The 18953-nt window shown below is 45.9% G+C and overlaps 1 protein-coding gene across 2 annotated transcripts in view; it reads right to left on the bottom strand.

The window, feature by feature from the left end:
* BMX (BMX non-receptor tyrosine kinase) overlaps positions 1-16471 on the bottom strand; it is a 51739-nt gene extending 35268 nt beyond the window's left edge. For both annotated transcript variants that reach the window (XR_014835768.1, XM_005673449.4), the window contains exons 1-5: positions 16310-16471; positions 9491-9637; positions 8274-8378; positions 5537-5618; positions 2-121 (exon numbers count right to left, since the gene is read on the bottom strand). Coding sequence is in view for 1 of the 2 variants with exons in the window: in XM_005673449.4 (XP_005673506.2) it covers positions 2-121; positions 5537-5618; positions 8274-8378; positions 9491-9637; positions 16310-16312 (457 nt within the window). In the remaining variant the exon portion in view is untranslated. The remainder of the gene's footprint in view (position 1; positions 122-5536; positions 5619-8273; positions 8379-9490; positions 9638-16309) is intronic.
* Positions 16472-18953: the final 2482 nt, after the last annotated feature.

Genomic DNA, 18953 nt, shown 5'->3' with positions numbered 1-18953 from the left:
CATGCTTCCCAGAGAGTACATCCTGGGGCCGCTTTGCAGCTCTGCTGGCAGCACAGGAACTTGCCGTCCACGAAGAACCCACTGTGGTACTTGATCAGCAGGTGGGGGTTGCCCCTTATCTCTGGGGAGCAGGCAGGAAGAAAACGCAGCGTGAGCAAACGTTGGCCCAAGAGAAGAAACACATTCAGTAAGCGCTGTTATCATAAAACAATGAAAACCCCATTTTGCCAGCAACCAGGGTGAGAGCCAGTGGTTCCCGAAGCGTATAAGTCTTTCACTCCAAAGTTCAAAAGCCAAAAGGAAAAGCCTAGCCATGTTTGTAGTGAAAACAACACAGGAACTTATATCAGCCTTTAAAAAAGCCACTAGAAAATGCGTATACACGTCAACCTGTTGTTAGGATTTTAGGATAGGACTCGATCTTAGCAAGAAAAAAAAAGAAGTTTCTGATAAACATATACTCTTCCTCTTCTGCTTTTTATTTTGAAACATTTAAAACGTGCAGAGAAGTTGCGAGAATAGTGCACCGAATATCCCTATACCCTTCACCCTGATTCACTAACGTTTAACTGTTTGCCACATTTGCTTTATCTCTTTCTCTCTCTGTAGCACATATTATTTTATTAACGTTTTTATCATTGTTATGTTTTGCTTAACCATTTGAGAGTAAGTTGCAAATATCATGACCAGGATAATGTCATCCATAAATACTTGAGCATATAACTTCTGTTAACAAGGACATCTCGTTGAATAATCATAAAAGGATGATCAAATTCAAGAAATGCAATTCAAAACTAGTATGAGATACCACCTCACACCAGTCAGAATGGCCATCATTCATAAGTCCACAAATAACAAGTGCTGGAGCGGGTGTGGAGAAAAGGGAACCCTCCTGCACTGTTGGTGGGAATGGAAGCTGGTACAACCACTATGGAGAACAGTATGACGGTACCTTAGAAAACTATAAATAGAACTACCATATGACCCAGCAATCCCACTCTTGGGCATATATCCAGACAAAACTTTCCTTGAAAAAGACACATGCACCCACATGTTCATTGCAGCTCTATTCACAATAGCCAAGACATGGAAACGACCTAAATGTCCATAGACAGATGATTGGATTAGGAAGATGTGGTATATATACACATGGAATACTACTCAGCCATAAAAAAGAACAAAATAATGCCATTTGCAGCAACATGGATGGAACTAGAGACTCTCATTCTGAGTGAAATAAGTCAGAAAGACAAATACCATATGATATCACTGATATCTGGAATCTAGTATATGGCACAACTGAACCTTTCCACAGAAAAGAAAATCATGGACTTGGAGAATGGACTTGTGATTGCCTAGGGGTAGGGAGTGGGATGGACTGGGAGCTTGGGGTTAATAGATGCAAACTATTGCTTTTGGAATCGATTAGCAATGAGATCCTGCTGTGTAGCACTGAGAACTAGGTCTAGACACTTATGATGGAGCATGATAATGGGAGAAAAAAGAATGTATATGTGTAACTGGGTCCCCATGCTGTACAGTAGGAAAAGAATTGTATTGGGAAAATAACAATAACAAAAGAAATTTAACACTGATATCATACTCTTACTTAATATATATTTTATATTCAAGAGTTCCCAGTTATTCCAATAGTGCCCTTGGCTATTATTCACTTTTTCTGATCGAGGATCCAATCTAGAATCAAATACGGCATTTAGTTAGCTAGTTTTTCATCTAGAATAGTTCATCATGCCTTCTTTGTCTTTCATGACTTTTGACCCAGTTACACTGAAGAATAAATGGTTTATGGGCCACTTTTCTAGGAACATGCGTGGCTTTTCAAAAACCATGGGGAATAGAACAATGTTGAATCCAAAGAAGTGACTTTCTTTCTCTTCTTTCTTTCTTTCTTTCTTTCTTTCTTTCTTTCTTTCTTTCTTTCTTTCTTTCTTTCTTTCTTTCTTTCTTTCTTTCTTGTCTTTTTGCCTTTTCTAGGGCTGCACCCACGACATATGGAGGTTCCCAGGCTAGGGGTCAAATTGGAGCTGTAGCCACTGGCCTACACCACAGCCACAGCAACGCCGGATCCTTAACCCACTGAGCAAGGCCAGGGATCGAACCCGAAACCTCATGGCTCCTAGTCAGATTCGTTAACCACTGAGCCACGACGGGAGCTCCCAGAAGTGACATTCTAACCTTGGAGTATAATACTGTGTCTGCAGCCGGTGAGCCTCTCTCTCAATACAGCAGAGGAACCTACATGTAGTCCTAGAAGAGAATAGTTCAAAAGGCATCTCCAGGCAGAGAGGGTTGGTGCTACGTGTGATGCCAACTCTTTCCTTGATTTCATGTCCATTTTGAGGTTTCCTTATTTTGATCCCAGGAAAACTCTGCTCCTCCTCTACAACCCTGGCTCAAAGAAGTGTTTGGGGAATAGTAATAACAGCTTTGCGGGGTCACTGGGAGGAGATGAGGTGATGTGTGTAAAGCGTCTGGCACAGTATTTGGCTCAGAGCAGGTGCTCAGTCAACAGGGGGCTTTAGTGATAGTGTTCCCTCAGTTTAACTCAACTCAACTTAGGTGAAAATGCTGGCATAAAAAAGTACTGAATATTAGTGAGAATTAAAGGGAAACTGTTACAGAAGTCACAAAAAGATTGTAAAACAGAGTTCCCGTCGTGGCTCGGTGATTAACAAACCCGACTAGGGTCCATGAGGATGCGGGTTTGATCCTGGCCTCGCTCAGTGGGTTAGGGATCCGGCGTTGCTGTGAGCTGTGGTCTAGGTTTCAGATGCGGCTCGGATCCTGTGTTGCTGTGGCTGTGGTGTAGACCGGCAGCAGTAGCTCCGATTTGACCCCTAGCCTGCGAACCTCCATATGCCGCGGTGCGGCCCTGAAAAGACCACACACACACACACACACACACACACACACACACACACAAATTGTAAAACACTAGTTTCTGACCTTTGTCCCAAAAGGTCATTGCAGTTCCTTGCACACATTACTTGCATTCCTGCTCTCTAAGCTCCTACTACAAGGATTAACTCATTGTTTTCCAGCCAAGTCCCAAAGTCCACATTGCAACACTCTCGCCGTCTGATAATGACCGTAGGAGGAGCTCATACACTCACGTATGTATAGGACTCGACTTCTACATCTTTTGCTTCACTTACACTGTCTCATTTCACCTGCTCCCCAACCTCGGGGGTAGCTATCATTATCATGGCTCGTCCAGAGGTAGGAAAACAGGTGCAGAAAGGTGGTGTAACTTGCTCACGTTCTCACATCTAGTCATAGCATATTTGCAACCCAGCCCGGAGCCTTTTCTGCTCTATTCCAATGCACGGATGCCAGCTGTCCTGCCAAACGCCCTTTGGTTTTAATTTTTGGAAAGCAGAGCACACCGTATTCACATGTGGTCAGCTGAACTCGGAGCCATGGTAGCTGACACTCCTTAGAAGTCCCCGCTGAATCTGCCCAAATCCAATGCAGGTTACCATCTGGAAAATTCTACGTCTCCACTGTCCACCTCACTTTCTACTGCCAGAGCCAAATAATGGACACACAAACATGGGGGCTGGGGGGGGGGGCGCATGATAGTGCAGTGAAACCTCACAGGGAGGGGATTTCAGTGAGGGAAGCTTTTTGTTCTCCTGTGGCAGGTTGGCTGGCCAACCTGACAGCTGATCGCTGTCTTCCAGCAGAGAGGCTGGAAAAGCCAGACACTGTCTTCCCCCTTCCTCGCATATAGAGATGGCCGTGAGCCACAGTTCTGGCCAAGGAGACGTGAGCAGCAGTGGGCAGAGGGGCTTGTGGGAAAGCACAGCGCCTTTCCGGGAGCCTCTAAGGGAGGCAGAGCAGAAATCTAGACGCCAGCGTTCCTACTGACTTCTCGGAGCGGCTTCGCCAGTTCCGGGCTTGCTTACCTTTGGACTCGGAAGAGCTGCAAACATGTATTTGTTTCGGCAACTGTTCGATGTCTTTTTACCTGCACCCCAAAGCAATGCTCAGTGATACCAGTGGCTTCCTGTGCACACGGCAGCCCTGCTGCTAGGGTCTCTGTCGCTTCCGAGGGGCCACGAGATTCACTTGGGCTTCTCTCTCTGCTCTCCTTTTCTGTGCCACGGGCCTTCCCATGAACTGCCCAGGCCCATCCAAACTTGCCTACCATGTCCGCTTCCAGAAAGCCCCACAAAGGACCCTAGTGCATGACAAATAGCTGCACACAGGAGGTATCTACCCAGCGACTGCCACTGGCAAATCTCCCCAAAGGAGCCTGAATGGGAAGCAGCCTCTTCGAGCTCCTCCTGGAGGCCCCCGTGTAATACAGAGGTTCATGTTCATGTGCTGGAGACTTTAATATATTTACAAATCACTCATTTGTGGCCCGTGACCGCTCTAGGGACAAAGAAATATGATCTCGCCTTTTACAGGTTGGGAACTGAGGCCCAGGGACATTAGATGGCTTTATGAGATGACACAAAGAAGGAAGACTTGGACGCAGGTTTGGCTGCTGCTGAGCAGGATGCCCTTCTCACTCACACAGGCTGGCACCACGTGGGGGAGGCTTTCCTCCTTCCTGGACCACTTGACCCGACGAGCCTGCAGAATAGGTTGCTAAACCCTCTCATACAAGGGGAAAAATAAGCCCTACGCCTCAAAGTAAAGCAGGTGGTTGTCTAAGTGGTGTAGTTTGAGGTGTAGTGAGAAAGAGCCCGCATCTAAAACGTAAATGAAATAAAATCTTCCCCTACCTGGGAGCGTAATATGTGAAATTCCACCCACAGAGTAACTCGTGTGAGTTAAATATCGTCCTTACCCCCTTACTCATCTTTAAAATAAAAATATCGTGGGGAGAAACATCATAGTGCCAAATTACTAATAATTGTCTCTTTTCTACCAAAGGTGGTCCCCAGGGCAGCCTAAGAATCACTGAACAAATGTTTCAGTAAATCCAGTTTTGCCTAGCATTCCTACCGTACTGTTTGAAAAGTTGGGTTCGGGTAATTGAGTTTTGTGTTCTCCATAATTATGTAGCTGACATGGGCCATGTCTATTTAACTTCACTTATCTGAATCATGGAAACTGGAACTGTCAAGACGATTACCTAAGAAAATGGTTTATAACTACTTGACATAGTAGCTGGCAAATGCTAAGTGCTTACTAAGTATTAGATAACATTTTCTGTCAACATCCCAAGTACAGTCGCTAGAGGACCTGACACAACCCCTTGAGGTCCTAGACTTTGCTCTGATAAAGGCAGGCGCAGTGGGTGGAGAGCAGGTGGCCTGGCTTCCTCCTCCCAGCTGCACAGAAGGCACAATAGCCAGCTCTGTGCAGGGCAGGAAAGGCGATCTGATTCCCAGGCTTCCTCGAGGTAACAATGAGAATGCAAAACAAGAGTGCTCGCAACACATTCTCTGCGGTTGGTAGGAAAATCAACAGTGTCTCTTGGCATTGCCATAGCTTTCTTCCACCCAGCCTCAAAGGACCTCAGTTGATGGCTCCCTTTTAGAACTTTTTAAAAAATTACCGTTTTGTAGTGCTTTCAGCCATTGACTTCGGCTCTCTTCATTCGATGCATACACATAGAGAAGCCCATCTTTATAGACAATCTGGGAAGAAAAAGATTGGGCGCATTTAGATATCGTTATGTTACAGTGCACTCTGGTGCAAGTACAGATTTTCTGTTATCAAAACAAATGTTAGGTTTGCTTATATAATGTGCATTGGCTCTGGAATTAGTTTTTTTTTTTTTTTTGTCTATTTGGGGCAGCACCCACAGCATACGGAAGTTCCCAGGCGAGGGGTTGAATGGGAACTGCAGCTGCCAGCCTACACCACAGCCACAGCAATGCAGGATCCGAGCCACATCTGCAATCTACACCACAGCTCAAGGCAACGCCAGATCCTTAACTCAATGAGTGAGGCCAGGGATTGAACCTGCATCCTCACAGATACTAGTCACATTCATTTCTGCTGAGCCATGATGGGAACTCCTGGAATTAGACATTTTTAATCTACTTATTCTTATCCTTTACTTCCCTATTTCCTTTATCCCAGACACCTCTACTCTTTGGAAAATCACAGCAACAATGCATGTGACAGTGCATTCCGAGTCTCAGCAGGAATGCCCTGGACCATGGCGAATGATAAAAGTATAAAATGTTAAATATGACAGCTGTCTTAGGAGTGTTCTGGTCCATCCACCTACCCAGTGTATGACTCTCTTAGTAGCCCATTGGAAAACGTCTGTCGGCTCGATCCTTGCAAATATCTTCAGGGATGGAATTTCTTTTGCTTTTGCTATGCCATCCTTGTCAGTTTCCATTCATGCTGATCATTTTATGGTTTATGCTTAGATTGAGTAAAATCATGTCTCCCTGTTGCTTTAGTCTCTTGGGCCATGTCCCACTCTGGGAATCCCTAGCACAAACCACTTTCCGTCCCTTAAGACACTTGGTGAACTGTTTGGACATTCCACTGTCTTGCCCAGATCCTTCACTAGTTTATTCAGCTTTTGTGGGTAAACAGGACACATCATTTATGACATATCTTCTAGGTTGGGGGCTTTTTTTCTAGATAATTTAACATTTTAGTTGTATTTCAAAGCTACAAAAAGTACATGATCACGCCTACCTTGCAAACGAAGAAGCAAGCTCAGAGAGAGGGTGAGATTGCTGTCTATGGTTACACAGCTGTCAGCACTGGGGCTAGGAGCTCTGCGGGGCTCCAAAGCCTGTGTTCTTTGGACTATTCCATGCCTCGGCAATACTAATTGGAAGCATCTTCCATGAGCACGCGTTTCCCTGATTTTTCTCACTTGGCTAATGTTCTTTTCTTTTAAGTGGGAAGGATGGATTGTTCACTGACTGGATTGTTTTATTTCATTTTTAGCTACTGTTCGTTCATTCTAGCACAGGGGTAGCCTGACCATTGGAGGGACAGTCCATCTATCTTTAAAGCAGAAAGAGAAGTGTCCCTGACATAATAAAAGTAGAGCAGGTGTTAGATCAGGCCACTTCCATGGTATAGTGAAGGCACGCTCTCCAAAGGAGACCATTGTTTGAAACACTTCAGGGTCGAATTCTAACTCCTTGGCGTGCTGTGCAGTGCCGCTCATGCTGTGGTCTGGCCCACCTCTCCAGGCTCATCTCTCACTCTTTCACTGGGCTGCTTAATTCTAAGGACAACCTGGATCTTTCCAAACTTCCTGTACCATCCTTGCCATCTGCTGTTTCCTTGCTTTTGCTGCCCTTCCTGATTCTGTTGGGCTAAACTCCACCTGTCCTTCCCAACCCAAGTGTCACCGCCAATAGCAAATCTCCCTGACCTCTTGCAGTGAGGAGTGAAGCTCCTGCTACCGCGGCTACTCAGCCACCTTTGTCTTTTTTTTAAAAAAAGACTCCTGGTATTGTATTTATGTAATTAACTAGTGTTTTGGCCACGCCTGTGGCATGTGAAAGTTCCCGGGCCAGGGATTGAGCCTGCACCACAGCAGTGACCCGAGATGCTGCAGGGACAATGCCAGATCCTTAACCCACTGAGACACAAGGGAACTCCTCTGGCACTTTCATCCTGACATTCACCTCCCTGCATTATAATGATCTGTAAATGCCTTGGGGACAGGGATGGCAATTTATTCCCGATAGTGTGCCTAGAGCTTTGTAGCATACAGGAGATGCGCTGCAGTGTTGGATGAAACAGATCATCAGACCCCAAAGCAGGTCAGACCACTAAGGCTTACACCTATCTTTGTCTCCCACCAGGGGAGACAGATTGATGGATAGGATTTTATTTAGCAAACTACCCAAATGCCATCTGGGAATGTTCCAAATTCAAAGAGAGGCCGAGAATGTTGTCTGTGACTACACATGTATAAGCATTTGCCACTGTCACAATGACTCAGTTTGCAACATCTTTATTTATCCCCCTAATGCTGAGTTGGTAATAGAAAATATATATATTTTTTCTTTCCTAGGGCCGCGCCCATGGCATGTGGAGTTTCCCAGGTTAGGGGGCAAATCAGAGCTACAGCTACCAGCCTACACCACAGCCACGTCAATGCCAGATCCAAGCCATGTCTGCGACCTCCACCACAGCTCATGGCAACGCCAGATCCTTAACCCACTGAGCGAGGCTGGGGATCGAACCTGCGTTCTCTGGATGCTAGTCAGATTCGTCTCCACTGAGCTGTGATGGGAACTCTGGGAATGGAAAATATTAAAAGAAGAGCCATCCATCCAATGAAACGTTGTCTGTCCCCTTACCTGAAATGGGTACTGTCTCCCCACGGGGGTCTGCTCCTCCAGATTTACTTTCTCCACACATCGGATTTTCTTAATCTCAATTGATCCTTTTCTACTGCCTCTTTTCTGAATTAAAAACCAATAGAAGATGCCTTATGTGATACACAGTGATGCACAAAGAAAAGCATAAAGGTTCAGTTCCGCTTAGGAGAGGGGTTGGGAGATGGGCTGAGAAGATGAGAATCATTCTAATTATTCTCTAATAGTCAAAGTCCAGCGAAGACCGAATATATTTTTCGAGTGTGGACACAGGTTTTAAATCCTCCAAAAGCAAGTCTTCTAGCAATGCAATAATTTTGTTTGAGGGTAATCTTGAAACACATTTCAAATCACCTGCCATGTGGTTAATCAACTCAGGAAAATCAAGATTTAAGTTGGGAGTTCCCGTTGGGGCTCAGCCGGTTAAGAACTTGACATAGTGTTCATGAGGATGCGGGTTCTATCCCTGGCCTCACTCAGTGGGTTAAGGATCTGGCATTGCTGCGAGCTGTGCTGTAGGTTGCAGACATGGCTCGGATCCCAAGTTGCTGTGGCTGTGGTGTAGGCCGGTAGCTGTAGCTCTGATTCGACCTCTAGCCTGGGAGCCTCCATATGCCAAGGGTGTGCCCCCCCCAAAAAAAACCAGATTTAACTCCACAAGCATCTTCATTTTGTTTCAATCTCATGGCAGTATTTCAATATTTCTACTGTGATAAAAGTCTCAACTGTATAGAAATAGTCTCACTTCCAGCATCTGTTAAAGCAGGGTTGGTTTCTTATCCTAAACACTCTTTGGGGCCGATAATTGTTTGTGGCGGGACTGTCCTGTGCACTGTAGGCTATTTAGCCGAATCCCTGGCCTCCATCCATCGGATACCACTCGTCAACTATCCCTCTCCCCCAATGGTGGTGACCGAAAATGTCCCCAGCCGTTGCCAGATGTCCTTTGGAGGACAAGATCACCCTCAGTTGAGAACCGCTGTTCTAAAGTTACAATTTTCCTCAGCAAAGTTAACCAATGTTTTGAAATCCTTTATCTTGAATTAATTATAACCTGGCTAAGAAAAGATAATGCGATAAATGCAAGTTGATTTTTACTGTCTAAGCTAAGAAACCTGTTACTTCATTATATTAAACCCTTGCTGGAGACTTAAGAAAAATAAGTACTAATAAAAACAACGGAGTAAATTAGAGCTCACCATTTTGTCATATTCATAGTAGGAGAGGTTTGTTTTAGTCAAAACGAAAAGCCGCTCTTTGTAATTATTAGGCGACATTTTCTTCTTTTGCTGTGACCTTTTGAGAAGAAGTTCTTCTAGAATGGATTTTGTGTCCATGTTGTCATCCTAAATAAGATGAAATAATTAAAATGAGTGTTGGCAGCATCCAGCTAGGTCCTCTGTTAACTTTCAGAATTTGTACTCAACTATTTCTCCTTCAGGGATAATACAAATAATTCTCAAAAATTAAATTTAGCAATACAGGAGGAAAATGCAAAGACACACACTCTTAAATGCACAGACCCCTGCACATTCTTCCCTACTCTCTTGGCTTTGACTCGTATACATCTGTTGATTTTTTAAAATAGCTTTTTATGCATTATACTCACTTCCCACTTAGGGTCATCAGTTTACCAGCTTCGCGCTACCCTCCCGATCAAAATTCTCCTTAAGCCTAAAGAGTTCTATCGACATGTGTTGAATTGAATATCATCAAACTTTAAGAAATTGGAATGCCAGACAGTTCACCCTGTCTGAAGTAATCGATCAACTGAAATTTCTCTCCATTAATGAGGCCAGTTGTTGGACCAAACGTTCCAAACCACCGTGCGACCCTGATATTGTTCTGAATGATACCCACAGCCGCTCAACACGATCCGATCTTTAACAGAAAGGACACGGGTGTAATTTTCAGTATGTCCGAGAATAAAACATTTTCCAACAGCTATCAACAGAGACTTAAGAGAACTGAAAAACACTGATCCTTCATCAACAAAAACCACTCTTGCCTTTTCTTCCAAAATGGCATAAAACATGGAAAGTTTTTCATTTTCTGGTTCTACCAAGGATGTTACTCAACCCTCTGTCTGGTACCAGGTCTGGTAATGAAAAGGAGTATTAAGCAGTAGGCTGCTTAATAAGCTTCATCTCGTTCTTTTTTGCTTTGTGAAATCACATGGTTATCGGCAGTCAGATGCCCAATAAATACTGTCTCTCTTTGCTTATAGATAATCCGAAGGTAATTAACTTTACTCACCTTAATTTCAATAGAGCCAAAGAAGTGCGCTGGTAGGTCTTGAACTCTCAAGCTCTAGGCAAAAACTCACTGCTGCCTCTGAGCCCCTGTCACTCATACTCCCTCCGGCTATGCCAGGGTCAGGCATTAAAAAGAAGATATTTGCATCCTATTTATCACTTGATCAGGAAGCAGCCATACAGGCCTTGCTCTGTCTGGATGGAGGCGGAGGCCAAGTGAACCTGTCCTATCCCTAATGGCCACTTGTCACCAGCCCAGGAGTGGGATGGGCCCCCTCAGGGTAGGGGATCAGAAGAAAGGGAGTCTGAGAAACTCAAGTTGGCACCAACTGAACCACGGTCAGGCCCAGCCAGCTTCCCTCTAAAAATGAGTATCCAGAACATCAGCTGTTATTATTTATTCACACAGATCAGGTGACTATTTACCAATCCCTCAGACGTGCTCCAAGGGTGGTGTATGTCTCTCAGGCAGAAGTAGTAGGAATCTTATCCATCAAATATAATAAAGTCTTGGTCCCTTTTTACTTTGAATACTGTTTCATCCGGAAAAAAAAAGTATAATCTTTTGTGAAAAGAGACTGCGTTTCTTTTTGAGCACAATGAGGGCTGCTCTCCATGGTCACTGCTTTCTTTGCCCTGGACACAAAGCTAAGGCAGAGATCAGGGTGCAGGAAACCCAGCAGGACCTGGGAAGGCAGGAAGCACATCTCGCTTTGCCCTTTGCCTCCGTTATAAACTCTAGACATACACCTGTTCAGGTAGGACTACTTTCTGTACCCAAAGCCTGTGGCCGGAAGGGAATTTGCTCGAAGTCTTATTGAAACTATGGAAGACCTACTTTTTGTGAGTTAAAAGCTCCCTTGGAGGAGCTGTATCACGCTGAGCATAGGTGTGGGGAACTTCTGTCTTTTAAATGTCTCTGTTAAAAAACATTTACTAGCAGGAGTTCCCTTGTGGCACAACAGGTTAAGGGTCCGGCCTTGTCACTGCCGCAGCTCAGATCGCTGCTGTAATGCGGGTTCAGTCCCTGGCCTGAGAACTTCCACATGCCACGGGTGCAGCCCCCCCCCCCCAAATTTACTAACAAAGCAAAAAGAGAACACTGTGAAAACTCTTGTCAGATGTCTTTTGTATCCACAGCTCAAACCTCAAAGCAGAGGGGTAGTTAAATAGATCTGGCTAGTTGAGTAGAGAGTTTACTTTTCAAATGTTTTCTTCAGATGCTGAATCAATTTGTAACATTAAGAGCATTGTTTTAAAAATGCAAATCCCAACATCCGAGGCAGCGCCCTTGCCGGTCCCGCCTGCCAATACACATACTTTTCTGTTTATAGAAGTTCACATTCATCCCAAGAAAGATGGTTGCCTGGGGAATTTTTAGATAAAAAATTAATATGATGAACCACGGAAACCATTGACAAATGCAATTCCCCAAGTCACTTCTGTATATTGAAGGAAAGAAGGACGCTGACTAGAAAGGCGGGTCCCGCGCCCTCGAGGACATTTTTAAATAAACCTCCGGGAGTTTATACATGTTGCATCTGAGGAAATGCAATTTGTCAAATTTCAACAACATCCCTCATTCCATAGCCTGCCCTTTCTGAACTTTTTGGCTTTTGTTTTAAAAATCATATGTGCTAACGTGTTGATTCCACAAAACCAAGAACTGCGGACAAGCAAAAGGAAACAAACAAACAAAAAACAACCTTAACTTTTGATGAACATACCTCGATGGTTTTTTTTCACGTTACACGTGTAGGTGTTCATTTTCACAAAAATGATTTCACCTGCTGTGCATATGCGTCTGTAAGCCGTTGTACTCATGAAACCAACACTGGGAGCCCCCTGTCTTTGAGGCCCTTCAAAGTCCCACCCCTTAAGCTGGGCTCCAGAGCCTCCTAACAAACCGGAAGGACCCCCGTGTGGACGATTCCTGATTTTGTCGCCTCCAGATCAGTGTTTTCTAAGACAGTGCCTGCTTCCTGCTCAAGTGGGGCCGGCCTTCTCCTTCTCTTTGCTTCTGGCTCTTCCTCAGACGTCTCTCTTCTCCTAGATTAGCCTTGATTCTCAATTGAAGGCATGTCTGTGGCCTCCCTTGGTATAAGAAGGGATCATCAGTGGGAACTCACTTTTAATTTCTAAATTTCTGATTTGTAGAAATGTAACGTCCCTCCCCCACCCCACCCCCCTTGCGTGAGGACATTCAGTCAACAGGGCTTTGGGCCTACTGTTGACTCAGCTGCCCAAGACTAGCACACTCGGCTTTGCCTGCCCATATTTAAAGGAAGTTCAGCTGGGGAGGCTTTTTTAAACACAAAACAAAAGAAAATTAGATCTTCAAGCTAGAAACCAGAACTCTATTTCCAGAGAGAAGCTGGTGGGATTTGGCCGGACACTCATATATCACCACCTACCTAGAAGAGACACTTCGATTTGCTAACCAAATAGCCCAGGCCGCCTATTTCCATAAGCCCATACAACTAGCAAGAGATTAAAGTGCAGGGGAGGCAAAAAAAAAAAAAAAAAACAAGCCGGCAGAAATCAATATCGTATTTTCTACAAGGAAGTCAACCACCATTGTGTGACCTATAACACATAACAGGTGCACGCAGAATTGCAAGACTTGGACTCTCCATGGTTAGTTAGCTCTTAGAAGGAAACGGGGTCATGAGAGCGAAGCAAAAGGACATAGGCCAGCTGCCCATCGTCCCCCTCCGCTGCCCTCCCCCCCAATGTATTATTTTAATATCTCGACACCTATCAAAATGTTTAGCTAAATGACTTGTAAAGTAGGGGAGGATAACTAAATCCAACCAAGGGGCAAGGAATGGCTGCCCCCATCTCTCGATTTTAAAAAATAAAGCATTGAAGGGAGCCAGTCAGGGGATATACATTTTGGTTGAGGGAACTATACATACCTTTCTCTCTTCCTTTCCTGCCTCCTGCTGCCCTTCTGCACCACTTAGAACTTATTTCAACTTCTGGGGTTGTATATTCTTACCTATTTTCAAAATGTGGGCTAGATTTTTGTGCATCAACACTGCTTTGGAGGTTCCTGCTGAAAGATTATTTACAGGTCACATCTTTCTGATATTTCCCATAAAAGGTCCCTTGCGTGGAGGGCAGCCACAGGGTGGCAGAGGTGGTAGGACACCGCAGCCCCCGGACCTCATCTTACAGATGCAACGCTGAGCCCCAGCAGCCTCAGCCACTTAGCGAGAATTGCAGCGCTGTGACCTGAGAGACACAGCCCTGGGAGCCAGATGACTGGTGTCCTGCTGGGGACACTGCCCACACCATCAGGGCAATAAATGCCCTAAGAGAGATCTAGGCGTTCGGCTAAGTGTATGATAGCCTTGCTAAAGCACGCTGTCTGGTAGAGGGAGGCATGAATTTGAGTCTTACCAGACCCATGCTCCCTTCAATGCTTTATTTTTTAAAATCGAGAGATGAGGGCAGCCATTCCTTGCCCCTTGGTTAGTTTTAGTTATCCTCCCCTACTTTACATGTCATTTAGCTAAACATTTTGATAGGTGTCAAGATATTAAAATAATACATGTGGGAGGGAAGGCAGCAGAGGGGGACGATGGGAAGGAAAGGGACACCGCTCCAAGTGCCGACCCAGATGGGGCATCCGAAAGCCACAATATCAGACCCGTGACAACCTGGATCTTCACATATTTGCTCAAGGCCAGGCCTGCTTATCTTCCTGCGAAATAACTGAATAGTCGATGATGGGAAGTTCATCAGGAACAAAAAACTTAACGCAGACTCAGGTAAAGTGGTTCAAAACTCTAACTCTAAAGATGCTAGCCAAAGACAAAAACTAGCTCTGCAGAACCTGACAGGTCCCCATTGCACGTGACATTTTGTCGGAGAGAGAGGGTTACAGTTGACGTTGGCCTGATACAAACAGAAATCCTTTTAACACGGATATTTGAATTCAGCATTTAGAAACACCATACCTTGGTTCTTCCAAAATGAATTAACGAAAACCAGAAACTTTAGGAAGCCGTTTTTTTTGTTTGTTTGTTTGTGTGTTTTTTCCTGCACAAAGAAAGTGAGAATGCCAGTGCTTTTCCTGTAGCAGCTAAAATTTGCTTTAGACGTGAAATTCATTTTCAGTGCCTCTCAGAGCTTTGCTAAGCCCTTCCTTCTTTCTAGCAAGCTCTTTCCTTCTGCTCCCTCCCCTCTGCCCAGGGCACCCCTCTGGGCAACTCCCTTAGGAGAAAAGCACAAAGTGATCAATCCGCGTCTTCATAGCTCATGCTCAAGTAGTTTAACACGTGACACTGCTAAGGTGATGCAGATTGGTGTGGACAAAAGCACCAGGCTTTGGTGGCTTCAAATCCCTGCTTGGTCTCTGTGCAACGCAGCATGTTACTTAACCCTGCTAAACCTCAGCTTCCCCATCAGTGAAGGGCGTAAAACAGTAACCACCTCAAAGGGGCATCAACAGTCGGGAGAAGATGGCCGTACGATGCCTGGCACCCTAGCAGATGGCAGATGTTCCAGAAACTTGTACCCTTTTCCCCTCATCACTCTGTAGGCAAAGGTTTTCAAAAAGACCACAGCAGGGTTGAAAAACTGGAGACAACGGGCTGACGCTCAACATAAAATTTCAGACCTCAGCCCCTTTCCCATCTCCGGGGACAGGCACTGATGGGAGCAGGGAGCCTCCCCCTGCCTTCTTGACTCAACAAGCACCTGCTCCGTGGGCCTGTTACCAGCTTTCATCCTGGGCCTGGGTACCTTGAAATCAGGTTCACTGTGTATCTGTGCCACCAGATTCCTAACAAATCAGTACATGGATGTTCCTCCCAGTGTCGTCCACGGACAGGCAGTACCAGCCTCCCCTGGGAGCTGGTTAGAAGCGCACCCTCTCGGTTCCCGCCCTGGCCCGAGTGCAGCTGAGCTGCTTTTAGATCCCCAGCTGATTTACACGCACACCAGAGTCTGGAAAGCACTGACCTAGACCACATGATGCTGGTACTACTTCTTAACTCCAATGAAACCATCACGGTCCACAAGAACCTTCAAACCTAAATGGATGCGGCTGGAACTGTGTGGTTCAGCTCCCTCCCATTTTTCTATGTCCGTCTACAAGACCTCCAGGCCCCAATGTAGGGAGACCTCAGGAAGCCAAGAACAAATAGCCTAGCCAAAGTAACATCATAAAACACAGATGAAATAAAAGAAGGCCAGCCTCCCATTGCTGTGGTTTGGGGGAAGCAGTTACAAAGTCAGTACGAAAAGTCACAGAAGGACCTATAATGGAAAAGCATCTGGAAAAGAAGAGATTTATATTTGTAGGTACAACTGAACCACCACGCTGTACACCTGAAACGAACACAACATGGCAAATCAACTACACTCCACTGAAAAGAAATTAAGTTAAAAAAGAAAAAGTCATAGAAGGGGCAGTGCCTAAAGAATAGTCCAGAGAAAAATCAGCAGAGGAAACGACACAGAACTAGACCAAGCCGACGGTGACCCATGCATCACCGGCCGGCTCCCCCAAGGAGATTTTGAGCCAGAGGGAATTTCTAGTGAGTCTCCTGTCGCAGCCCCCTAATGACGTGGTCCCGTCCATGGTCCCCAGAGGAGCCCCAGCAATTTCACATTCATAATTTTGCAGCCTTTTCCTTAAAGCGTCCCCCACCCCTTCCCCAGTTCTGTGAACTTCAGGGCCCGCAACACCCAGACCTGAACCTCTTTTCCTGTAGGATGTGACACTGCATAGCCACCTGCCCTGACACGCACCATGTTGGCTGGTTCTGCTAACCCGGGCCCGGCGGTGCAGTCCTGCTCCTGCGGGAACGTGGGCCCAGCTGTCCTCCTTCCAGCCGCAGCAGAGAGTCTCACATTTTCCCGGCTGCTGGGTCAGAAACGGCCACATTACTCAGTGGCCCCAGAACACTCATTGTCCTGCAAGGCCTTACACAATCCACAGGAAACCGCACTCAACACTTAGCCAACACTTGTTGACCTGATTGAGCGCAACAGAAACGGAGACAAAAGCATATTTCATCAAGCGTCCAACTTTGATAACTGCGGCTCCTGCTTTTCCCAGGCAGTTCTCGGGTCCATGTGATAACCTGTCTTTGTTTGGAGAGCTCTGTGCTGGAAAGGACGAGAAAATCTCTCGGCGAAATCCTGCTTGTGAGCTGACCTCTTTCAACTTAAGTCAGGAAACCATGAGGTGACGCCAGAGGCTGCAGAGAAGAAGCCCTGAAAACGTCCCCTCAACCCTGCAGAGGGAGGCCAGACAACCACGAGAGAGGAGGACTCTGAAAATGATGGGAAAGGAGCCCGTTTCCGCACCTTAGATTGTTAAGAACGGTGGGAATGGGAAAGAACGGGTCTGGCTAAGGCGCCCTGCCCCCAGCTTGCACTGGATCAGCGTGATTGGCACCTGACTGATGGACGGGCATCGGTAAAATGAGTTATGACAACATCACGACTTTTTAATTTATTGATATTTTTTATTAAGATGTTTTAATGGACGTAGCATTGACTTACAACATTTTTTTCCCTGTCTTTTGCTTTTTGAGGGCCACACCCGCAGCATATGGAGGTTCCCAGGCTTGGGGTCGAATGGGAGCTACAGCTGCCGGCCTACACCAGAGCCACAGCCATGCGGGATCCGAGCCACGTCTGCGACCTACACCACAGCTCATGGCAACGCTGGATCCTTAACCCACTGAGCGAGGCCAGGGATCAAACCCACATCCTCATGGATACTAGTCGGGTTCATTAACCACTGAGCCACGACGGGAACTCTCTGATTTATGATATTTTAGCTTCAGGTATGCAGCAAAGTGATTCGCTTATACATACATATATGTGTGTGTTTATATATAAACATATATACGTATTCTTTTTCCGATTCTTTTCCATTATGGGTTATTACAAGGTATTGAATACCGTTCCCTGTGCTAGACAGTAGATCCTTATTGTTTATCTATTTTATATACGGCAGCTTGTATCTGCCAATCCCCACCTCCTAATCTCTCCCTCCCCCTCCCTCTTGGCAACCACAGGTCTATAATATCACAACTTTTGGCTTTACTCGGTCTATCTACCGTCTTCTCCGGCGCTCACTGACTATGTGATATGTAATAAATCTAGTGACTTATTTTAGGCTCCGCTCTGGACAGCGAAGCGAATTGCAGACCCTTTTGGCGTGCACCGACACACTGTATTAGCTTCGAAATTGTAGGCAACGTCATTTGCAAACGTCTGTGGTGTGCTGACCTCTTGGGCGGGTGCAGGAGGGTGAAGCCACTGACTTTCAAAGAGGTGGGCTTTTGAGCGGACACAGGACGAGCCTCCTTTCTTTTCATTCATTTATTCATTCAGTCAGTCCAGTCTTATCGAGAACCTACCATGGGCCAAGCATCCTGTGAGCAGCCAGAGACCCAGCATGAAGCAGAACAGAGGCAGCCCGGGTCTTCAGGGAGCTAAAGTCTAGTGGAGGAAGAACCACAAGGCAAGGTTTCATTACAGGAGAGTGTCTGAAAACGAAATATTTCCCTTAGAAACTGGGATTTGGGGAATGGCAGAGAGTCCTTCAGAACGATTCAAAAGAGGGAAATGACGCCTGATAGAAAATACATCACTGCTGGATTCCAGATAGCTCTCCAGCCTCCAGGAATAAAGTCGGCAGTCCTTTGAGAAATCGAGGGTGAAGCAGAGCGACAGTGGCATAGCAACCTGGCCAAATATATTAATTCTAGGCTCTGCTAATTAACTTCCCTCGCCACCGGGCGATTTGTATTTACCCTGCTGTTTGAACATGGTAGCATGGCTGAAGATCAATTCTAGAATAAAAAGTCAATTTAGGAGTTCCTGTCGTGGCTCAGAGGTTAACAAATACGACTAGGAACCACGAGGTTGCGGGTTCGATCCCTGGCCTTACTCAGTGGGTTAAGGATCTGGCGTTGCCGTGAGCTGTGGTATAGGTCGCAGACGCGGCTCGGATCCTGCGTGGCTGTGGCTGTGGTGTAGGCCGGTGGCTACAGCTCCAACTCGACCCCTAGCCTGGGAACCTCCAGATGCTGCGGGTGCGGCCCTAGAAAAGACAAAAAAAAAAAAAAAAAAAAAAGTCAATTTACGGGAGGGGAGGAGGAGGTGGCAGGACCCTGGAAACACCTGGGCACGGTCTCCTGGGATTCCCATCCCTTCTTGGGACTTGAAACACTCCAGGGCAGCTGGGAGGAGGGGTTTCCTCTGAGTCAAAATGTCCTGGGTTTATTTACTTGGTCCATTCACTCGCTTCCTCTGCTACTTGTACCAAACCTTTCCTTGGCCCTGTATTTTCCCTGTCTTTAGTCCAACTCCAGCTCGGGGGAACCTGCTATTTCCATTATGTGATTGAACTTGCTCACATTATGCTCTGCGTTGT

The sequence above is a fragment of the Sus scrofa genome, chromosome X, assembly GCF_054392235.1.
Source record: "Sus scrofa isolate SSC_HxYL_T2T_F1_AM1 chromosome X, Sscrofa_HxYL_maternal_Yorkshire_Landrace_v2.0, whole genome shotgun sequence".
NCBI classification, from domain to species: Eukaryota; Metazoa; Chordata; class Mammalia; order Artiodactyla; family Suidae; genus Sus; species Sus scrofa.
The sequence above is the reverse complement of the archived record's forward strand: the minus strand, read 5'-3'. Positions and strand labels throughout refer to the sequence as shown.